At 43.8% G+C, this 10,314-nt stretch overlaps 1 protein-coding gene across 1 annotated transcript in view; it reads right to left on the bottom strand.

The window, feature by feature from the left end:
• The window catches only part of LOC308101958 (stonustoxin subunit beta-like), a 34,984-nt gene extending 24,950 nt beyond the window's left edge, over window positions 1-10,034 (bottom strand). The window contains exons 1-3 of the mRNA XM_080451512.1: window positions 10,003-10,034; window positions 9,263-9,433; window positions 9,030-9,182 (exon numbers count right to left, since the gene is read on the bottom strand). Coding sequence (XP_080307638.1) covers window positions 9,030-9,058 — 29 coding nt within the window. The 5' untranslated portion in view covers window positions 9,059-9,182; window positions 9,263-9,433; window positions 10,003-10,034. The remainder of the gene's footprint in view (window positions 1-9,029; window positions 9,183-9,262; window positions 9,434-10,002) is intronic.
• Between the last annotated feature and the right edge of the window lie 280 nt (window positions 10,035-10,314).

The raw sequence follows: 10,314 nt of genomic DNA on the forward strand, positions 1-10,314 counted from the left end.
CGGCCTGATCACTCCTCATGCATTGAAGGAAGCATGAGCTCAGTTCGGGGCTCTCTCCAGGCTGGCAAAGGGAGAGTAGCGCCCAGGATTACAAGCTTAGGCAAATGGCATTGGGTGTAAAATCGGTTACAAAATTGTGGGATTAAAAAAATAAAAAGATAAAAGAGAATAGCCACACCAGGGACCACGTGTGTGGGTCACCATTGCTCCGCCCCCTCTGTGTTCCTATTGGCTGGGGTTTAAACAGCCATAAGGGCTTCCGGTTGCTGCGTCATGGAGTAGTAGACGCCTTCCACCACGCTCCCACTCAATTTTTTTATTTAATCTTTCTAGCCCTTTTATATTCACCAAATGCACACCAAACAGCTTAGTAATGTATAAAGTTTGCCTTTGAACAAGAACTGACCACGAAACCCACGTACAATTTGAGATTGGACGACGCAAAAAAAAGACTGCCTACAGCCTGGTGGCGCAGACATGGACGCCATTGCAGTTATGCTGGAGAAGCACAAAGAGGCCTTGTCCTCCGAATTTAAAGATGGATTATCTACTCTCGAGAAGAAACTGGACCTTATCAACTCAAAAGTAGAAGATCATGAACAACGTGTTTCGTCCCTTGAGTCCAACGCCAACACAACCAGCGACCGTTTGGTGGAGCTGGAGAAGCTAAGCACTAACCTGGCTAACGACAATGCTAAGCTACAGGCCAAGTTTGGAGGGGTTCAGCCGTAGGAACAACAACCGTATAATCGGCTTGCCTGAGTCCACTGAAGGGGCTTGCCCCTCCGAATTCCTTCCTGGGTTCCTGGTAGAGGTCTTGGGCGACCAGGTGCTATACTCTCCCCCAGAATTGGACCGTTCGCATCGTGTCCCTTCATCCACAAAGCCAAGAGTAATTGTTGCTCGCTTCCATAAGACCTGTGACCTGGTGGTCCGTGAGGCACGCAAGATGAGGGGTAAACTCAAATATCGAGGCTCCACGATACAGATTTTTGAGGATCTTCCCGCGGAGGTCCTGGAGGAGACGTCCCGTCCTCCCTATGATCATAACATTGTCTTTTTTTTCTTCTCGCTTTTTACTTTGAGTTGTGGTCAGGAGCCAAGTGGGATGTGGCCCACGTTCGACCCATCTAGTTTTGTCATTCTGTTTAACAACTATTTTTTTTCCATTATTGTATTGGGACTCTTATTTTTTTGCACTCTGGTGGTTCAACACAAAGTTTTTGTCGCACTTTTTTCCTAGGTGTTTTCATTTTATATCCATTACTTTTCAAATGAGCAAATGTGATTTCCATTTTCTATTTTAGTTACTACTTATTCAAGCTTGTAACCCTACTAGTGACGTCACCTATTCCTCCTGCAGTATGTGGGTTTTCTTGGTTTGATTTGTTTCTACAATATTGGTCATATAGCGCCTCCCTCTGGCCTTTTTTGTGTAGCTTTTTAAATCTACAGAGAGGCAGCTATTGTAAAGTTGACATCGTTTTTCTGGTGTGTATAAGGTGTTTTTGGGCAGCTTTTTATTTCAGTGGTTTGTGGTCTTTGACCTGTTAGCCCAAGTTATGGTGAGTTGTAGCTGTAGGCTACATTTTGGGGATTTACCCCATTGGGGAGGGTTGGGTTTTTGACTGTGTGTTTTGTTTTTTGTTTTTTTTCCTCAGCCTTTTTTGTACATTTTTGCTCTTTCACTCTTGACAGCAGTTGTTTACAGTGTATAACAAAGCTAAGTGATAACCCATAATGCATCTGTTTCTCGAGCGCAGGTTAGGGGTTTCAGGATTTAATTAGGAAAAACGTCCCCTTTATTCACTTTTTTTAAAATGTAATCCCTAATTTTTCAGGTACCAATCTTATCTTTGTAGTAGGGCGGCGTAGCACGACAATCGTTCATTTTTGCGATGAAAGCGCACATTTTGGCAGGAGTGTTGATAGATATATGTTGAACAAAACTGGATATTGGGACATCACAAATTCTCACCCTGGTGGGCGTGGCAGCCATTTTTCAAAATGGCCACCAGCGGTTGATCAAATCCTCCTAATTTTTGTCCTAGTAGGCTAAAATGTTGCGTGATGTATGTGAGTATGAAGGTGTGTGGGTGTGTTCATGCTAATTGCCTAAAAGGGGGCGTTGCAATGGGAGTGGCCTAGTTAGCAGCAATATTTTGGGAGATTGTTCAAATAGTAATACAAGTTGGAAATGTGGTACAAATCATCTTTGGAGATCACGCTTCGATTTAGAAAACCGGGCCACTCCTAAATCAAAGATAGCAGCTATTTTTTTTTCAAGATGGCCACCAACATTAGACTGTTTTTGCATTTCTGCATATATTTTAATTATTTGAGGTCAATCACCAAATAGCACTCCCATAGTATGTTTTTGAACATTTTCAAGCCGGAGTTACCATTTATAACCATCTAAATTAAAACATTTCAAAAACACACCATACAACTGTGCTCACAGTCAAATTCAGGGACACAATCTCATGACTTCTGATCATGTATAATTTTTTTTGCCATCTAGTTCTGTGTCTTCCTTGGTGACTCCAGCCACCTGCATGCCGTCTCTCACCAAATCCTTAAACCGTCGTTTTGGCATTTTGTCAGTGCCACCGTTCCCAAGCCGTACAGCATCATGGCTGGTCCCCCTACCGTCCTATACATCTTCCCTCTCACTGGTATCCTTCTGTTACAAATAACTCCTGCATAAAGAAAAACATTACATGGATGCACCTGGGACGTATCATCAGTGTTGTAGCCTGGGGTCGATGGGTGTTTCGGGTCTCGCAACATACACCCTCGCCGAGGTGACCCGGCTGGGGTTGATCAAGCCCCCGACTTACATCCCAGTAGCTACCCACGGTCAGTCCTCTTAGGGCAAGACAGGGCCACTCAGTCCGCTTATCCGGGACTACTCTGCCAGGACTGGGGGAGAGCGGAGGCTCTGGCACGTGGAGGGACTAGGCTCTGTGGATGGCCTGGACTGTGGATGGCCGGACTCCTCCTTTGTCTTACCAGGTCCAGGACCTGAGCGTTGCACCAGACTCCCCTGTTCCAAACATTTCATTCTGGCGTGATGGTTTCTTGGGCCGTGGTGGTACTACAGGCTCCACTTGCGGCTTGCTTGAATAGCCCTCCTTAAAGGCCTCACCGTGGATTTGTTGGGCTTCTTCCTCACGGAAGACACAGGCTAGGGCGCTAACCCATATTGCTCCCGGATGCTGTCTACATTCCGTCTGTCAACCCTCTCGCCAGTGGTCACCAAACTATTCCTGGTTGTCACATAGTCTATTCCTATGAGCCACTATGAATAGAATAACACTGACACTTTCCTCCAACCGTTCCCTCAAAGTACTCCTTCCATCTTCTCAACACACTGTCTTCGGTTGCTAGAACATTTCCATCCATCCTTCATCACCTTAACCTCTTGCTCATCCTTCCCATCTCAGTGCCTGTCTAGCCAATCGGTGCAGTTCCTTTTCTCCCTCCATGGTGTCCAACCTTTCATACAACTACTCATACTCTTTTCCTTAACCCTCACCACCTTTCTCTCCGCCTTACCCCTTATCTATTTGTACTCCTCCCTACTTTCTTCATCTCTCTGGCTGCCTTTCTTATCTCCTCCCTGAGCTCCACAGAGCATTGTTCTTTCTTCATCTTCACACCTAACATCAGCTCCCAGTACCTACCACAGGACTCAAGCCATGCTACTCGATACGCTGAGTTGGCACCTTCACCGTAAATGGTAACTCCTGTTTGAAAATGTTCAAAACATACTATGGGAGTGCTTTTTGGTGATTTGGTAATTTACGTCAAAGAATTATAGGCAAAATTATGCAAAAATGCAAAACATTTTTTTTTTTAATGTTGGCAGCCATCTTTGATTTATGAGTGGCCCGGTGTCCTGAATCGAAGTGTGATCTACAAAGATACCAAATGTACCAAATTTCTCACTTGTATCACCATTTGAACAATTCTCCCAAAATATTGCTGTTAACTAGGTCACTCCCATTGCAACGCCCCCTTTTAGGCAATTAGCATGAGCACACCCACACACCTTCATACTCACATACTTGAGCAACATTTCAGCCTACTAAGATAAAAACTAGGAAGATTTTATCAACTGCTGGTGGCCATTTTGAAAAATGGCTGCCACGCCCACCAGGGTGAGAATTTGTGATGTCCCAATATCCAGTTTTGTTCCCAATATATCAATCAACACTTCTGCAAAATATCTCGCTTTCATCAAAAAATTTAACGATTAGGCTGATTCCTCGTGCTAGGCCGCCCCACTATTGGTGGCGATCTGAACTTGACCCTTGATCCCCTTTTGGACAAGCAGTCCTCTAAGTCCCCCGAGCCATCCAACGCCAGTGCTTGTTTGAACACTTTGATGTCCAACTCCAATTTAGTGGATATTTGGCGACTCCTCCATCCAACCACTAGAGATTATAGTTTCTTCAGTCCGGTTCATAAGAGTAGTAGTCGCATTGACTATTTTCTCCTGGATGCTAAATTAATTTCTACAGTTGGGTCAGTAACATACCACCCTATTGTTATTTCTGACCACTCTATACTGTCCATGGATCTCAGGATTGGAGAACATAGCTCTAGAGGGCGACAGTGGCGCCTTGACCCCACACTTCTGGTTGACGAGCAGTTCACTAGCCACATTAGCCCGGTTGCTTAAGACCAGATTTTTGAAAAAGGGGGACACGGCTGACAAAAGCGCCAAATTTTTTTTACGTGTTCTCCATCACCATAAGTTTCATTTTGGACGGGGAGCCATGCCATCAAGATGGCAGAAGTCGGCCATCTTGGATTACAAAGATGGCCACCATGCAATATCTATAAAAGCCAATATCTCGGCTTCCAAGCCACTTAGAAGGTCAATCTTGGTGTCAAAATATACATTTTCTGGGACAAGGCAATAAAACTATAGGGAATATCAATAAGTGACTAATTCAGCCAATATTAGATAATTTGGTAAATTCTGGCAATATATGTACACAATTATGCATGCTTCGTCTAGATTATGCACAACATCTGTGTGTGTGTGTGTGTGTGTGTGTGTGTGTGTGTGTGTGTGTGTGTGTGTGTGTGTGTGTGTGTGTGTTAAACTTTGACAGATCTGACTCTTGTTATTTCCTATTTTTCCTATCTATTTTGTAGTATCGTTCCTATTGTTTCCTCTCTGCCTAGTTACTGTTTACCTGCCTTGTCTCTCCTCCCTGTGATTATTAGTTATCTCCACCTGTGTCCTGTTAGTCCCTAGGGTGTGGGTGTGTCTGGATCTGGTTTCTGCCAGTGTGACCACCTGCATTCACTCACCTGCAATCATGCCTACAGTACTTAAGCCTCAGTCTCTCTCCAGTCTCTTGCCAGATTGCCTTGTGTTTACCCAAGCTCTCAAGCATTGTTCAAAATCAAGTTTTTTGCCCTAACTGATCTCTGTTCTGTTTTCTATACTACGTTTTTGCCCAGCCCTTGCCGGTACCTCTGCCTTCTCTGACTGCCCCTTTGGTTTTCGACCCCTTGCCTTTCACAGTTTAGATTTTTGCCTGCCCCTTGTCAATCTCGTCTCTTGCACACAATGGATTGGGCTTTGTAGATCTCCAAAAGAGTTGATGTGGTCTGGGATACTTACATCACCAGCAGCATAAAGGAGTCAACAAGGGAGAGGCGAGGCAAAGGGATACAGCGGAAGGTGGCTGGTCAGAACAAGCTGCCGGGGAATTGGCCAGATTTCCTGCGTGATCCTATAAACAAGCAGGAACTCTTTACCTTTCTCTCTGGGAAGATTGCATCCACCGCCTGGCCAGAGGGCAAGCTGGTCTTCATCACATCTGGCATCACAGTGGTCGGCACAGACACCAACCACTCCATGCTGCCATGTAACCACGAAGAGGCCGACACCAGGATATTGATTCACCTGCTTGATACCCTGGAACATGGCTGTTCTACCTGCTTGATACGCACTGTGGATACGGATGTTGTCGTTATCCTCATCGGCAAGTTCCATGCCCTGCTCACCAAGTATCCAGCTGCAGACATCTGGGTTGCTTTTGGCACTGGCAAGAACTACACCTATGTTCATATAAACACCATCTGCCATGCTCTGGGCAAAGACAAGTCCACAGCACTTCCCATCTTCCACTGTTACACAGGCTGTGACAGGAAAGGAAAGAAGTCAGCATGGGTGGCATGGAAGTCCTACCCTGAGGTCACCCAGGCCTTCAACTACATGGCAGAAAATCCATACACTTCAGTGACCATAGATGCCCAACACTTTCAGCTTCTTGAGCGTTTCACAGTCATCATGTATGATAAGACCAGTGATTTGGAATCTGTCAATGAAGCACGGCGAGAGTTGTTCTGCCAGAAGAACAAAACGATGGAACACATTCCACCAACGCAAGATTCACTGTTGCAGCACGTGAAGCGAGTTGCCTACCAGTCTGGGATCTGGTCCACGTCTGAACTGGCCCAGCAGCCGACACCCAGTCCAGAAGGATGGGGATGGACATTGGATGACAACAACCAGGTCTGGCTTCCTGTGTGGAGCATTCTACCGATGGCGTCAAAAGCCTGCAATGAACTGGTCAAGTGCGGTTGTAAACGTGGTTGTGGTGCAAGGTGCTCATGCAAGAAGGCACACTGGAATTGCACAGAGCTTTGCAGTTGTCAATGTGACAGATACTTTTAATGTCAATTCACTTCATGCTCCATTTTCTGTGTCTGACTGCTAACCGAGTTGAAAATTATGTAAATATGTTGCTAGAATGACCATATTTATTTGATCGTGGCACAAATACACATCTAGTGGAATTCTCAATAGCTTTATTGCATTCCTTGACCGAGAAAATGTATATTTTGACACCAAGATTGACCTTCTAAGTGGCTTTGAAGCCCAGATATTGGCACTTATAGATATTACATGGTGGCCATCTTTGAAATCCAACATGGCCGCCTTCTGCCATCTTGATGACGTGGCTCCCCGTCCAAAATGAAACTTATGGTGATGGAGAGCATGTAGAAAAAATGTGGCGCTTTTGTCAGCCGTGTCCCCCTTTTTTTGTTAACAGCCCTGACTACATGGAGAAATCAATTTCTCATTTCATTAGGGAGAACGACACTGGAGATGTTAATGACTCTATCCTGTGGGAATCTTTTAAGGCGGTGAGTAGAGGCCACATTATATATTTTGCCTGACAGACATAGAAAATGACCTTTCCATTCAAGAAAACGCATTTAAGGACAACCCTAACGATGCAACTCTGGAGTCAATTACTAAATTAAAATTTGAATATAACACTTTCCTCTCACAAAGAGTTAGCGCACTGCTTGCTAAAACCCAACAGAAATACTTTGAATTGGGCGATAAACCCCATAGTTTACTGGCAAGGCAGCTCCGGCACTTACAATCCACCCGAGCCATTCACAAAATAAAAGATAGACAAGGTAAACGTATTACTGATCCAGCCGGGATCAATAAGAGTTTTGCTCAGTTCCATGAGGAACTCTACCAATCCAAAAGTAAGAATACAGATCCCCAAATCATCAATCAGTTCCTTGCCGACAGCCAGCTGCCTACTCTAGCTGAGGAGGGCGCCACGGCAATGGATGCTAATATAACGCTAGGTGAGATTATAACAGCTATATCTCAATTTCCCAACAATAAAGCCCCCGGCCCTGACGGATTTGTAATTGAGTTCTATAAAAGGTTTCAATCAACCATAGCTCCATTGCTTTTGCGAATGTTCAAGCAGTCAAAACAAGCTTCAGAGCTGCCGGACTCTCTTTATCAGGCAAATATTGCTTTAATCTTGAAGAAAGATAGAGATCCATTAGACATGTCCTCCTACCGCCCAATATCCCTTATCCCTATGGAGATGAAAATTTTGAGCAAAATAATGGCCAATAGATTCTCCAGGCACATCGCGATCTGATCCACCCCGACCAGACAGGTTTTGTTCCGGGCCGTCACATAAATTCCAACTTACGCTGTCTTTTTAATATCATGTATCATAAGGAAGAGTCGGTGGTCATTGCCTTAGACTGCGAGAAAGCTTTTGATTGTTTAGAATGGAAATACATACTGTCTACTTTAAAACATTTTGGCTTCTGGGAAACATTTATAGACTGGATCAATATAATTTACGCCCATCCTAAGGCATCAATTGTCACTAATGGTGAGGTCTCACGGCCTTTCCATCTTAAGAGAGGGGTGAGGCAGGGGGACAGCTGCTCCCCTTATCTCTTCAATTTAGCCATCGAAGTTCTAGCCAGCCAGATTAGAGCTAATGAAGAAATCGCCCCAATCCAAGTTCACAACACTGTCAACCATCTATCGCTAAAAGTGAATTGATGCCCATTTCTGAGAATGTTGACCAAACTTCCTGCGCACGACAGCCTTTAAGGTTTCCACAGACACATTTTAAACCCTGGGTATAATAGCCACTCGTAAACATGGGGAACTTTTAAAGAAGAACTGTGATTGCAAGATGCAACAATTGAAAAATAACATTGAATTCTGGAACACTTTGCCCATATCCATGGTTGGTCGTATTAATGCCATAAAGATGGTCGCTCTGCCTAGATTTTTATACATCTTCAATTGTTCAAAAAATGTAATTCTGTTGTTTCATCATTTATATGTAGTAACAAATCTGTGAGGATATCTAAAAAACATTTATGTAAGTCTAAGGCAGCAGGGGGCTTTGGGCTACCGCAATTTAAATTGTACTACTGGGCAGCCAACTTGTATGCGCTGTCTTTTTGGCGCAACTACCTATCAGCAGAGCATGTAAATGGACCAGCTTGGCTTCAGATTGAGATGGCTTCAGTTGCTGTTACCTCTCTTCTTGCGTTGCTTAATAATCCAGCCAAGCGTAAACTACCACCCTACATAACCAACTCTATTATACTTAAATCTTTAAAAATCTGGAATCAAATTCATCAATGGCTGGGCCCAACTGCCCAGCCATTGAAGGACTGCATTATCCAATAGAACACAGTCCATGTCTACTCACTCGACAGTCTCCAATCCAACAGATAGCATTTCCTGGCCAGAGTCTCCTGTATGGTTGCAGTTCAGCTCCAGGTGTTTCAGGTAGGAAGGATTGAGTTTCAAAGCTGAAACCAGAGAAGAACAGCCCTCCTCTGTGACCCCACAGCCTGACAACCTGCAGAGAAATAAAGACTTTAACAAACTGAACTTGATGTTCAAGTACAGATTCACACAAAAATAAACCACATTATTTACCTCAGGGTCTGCAGTTGACAAAGTGGACTCTTCAGTCCATCTGAGAGCTTCTTCAGTCCTGCATCCTTCAAGTTGTTGAAGCTGAGGCACAATTCTCTTAGGGAGGGAATAAAGCTGAGAGCTGAGGCCAGGATCTCACAGCATCTCTCTGACAACCAGCAATGAGTCAATCTAAAGGAAGAATAAAACACATGTCTGATTGTGTGCTATAGTACATTTAGCACGCATTTAGTTTCACTCTCACACACCGACAACAAGGGCTTGGGTGAGTGAGGTGAGTGAGTGCCCATGCTAAGAATGCAGTGCACCATCCGAGTCGGCAATAGGTTGTCAACTTTTTCAAAATCACACGTAGCCTATGCAGGACATTGCATGAAGCAAAACAAGCATTTGCATCTCCCTAACACGAACAGTTTCCTCTTTCCAAAGAAGTATTATCATATTGATATTTGCATTCTTCATTCTGATCTTATTAAAATAGTTAGTGATTGATTGATTGATTGATCTAACATTGAGTGTTAAAAATGTTAAATATACATAGTATTAAAAAAACTGGGGATGGGAACAAAACATCCAAAGTCTAGTGTAATCAGAGATGTTCAAGTTTTAAATTCATCTCAGTATGCCTGTACATACTGTAGTCACTATACCCAATCATCAAACCTGTTCACACTCCTCAAATGAATAAAATGCATACTAATACAAAACTTATCAAACTAATTATGGTAAATTAATCTGACCTAAGTTTCTCCAGTTTACAATGTGGACTCTTCAGTGCAGCATACAGTCGCTCCAGATCTGAATCGTCCAAGGCGTTGTCACTGAGATCTAGTTCTCTCAAATGGGAAGGATTAGAGCTGAGAGCTGAAGCCACAACGTCAATGTGTGTCTTGTCGAGTCCACAGCCAACAAGTCTGTACAAAAAAAAGTAATGCAAAATCAGAGATTATGACAATTAATTAGACCATGTTCACTGTCAAGGAAGATAACTAAGAGGCATTTTATCTAGTTATCCATTCATTAACATAAAGTAAGAACAGGCAACCAGAGAA

This window comes from Gymnoscopelus braueri (genome assembly GCF_963280865.1).
Source record: "Gymnoscopelus braueri genome assembly, chromosome: 15".
Classification (NCBI taxonomy): domain Eukaryota; kingdom Metazoa; phylum Chordata; class Actinopteri; order Myctophiformes; family Myctophidae; genus Gymnoscopelus; species Gymnoscopelus braueri.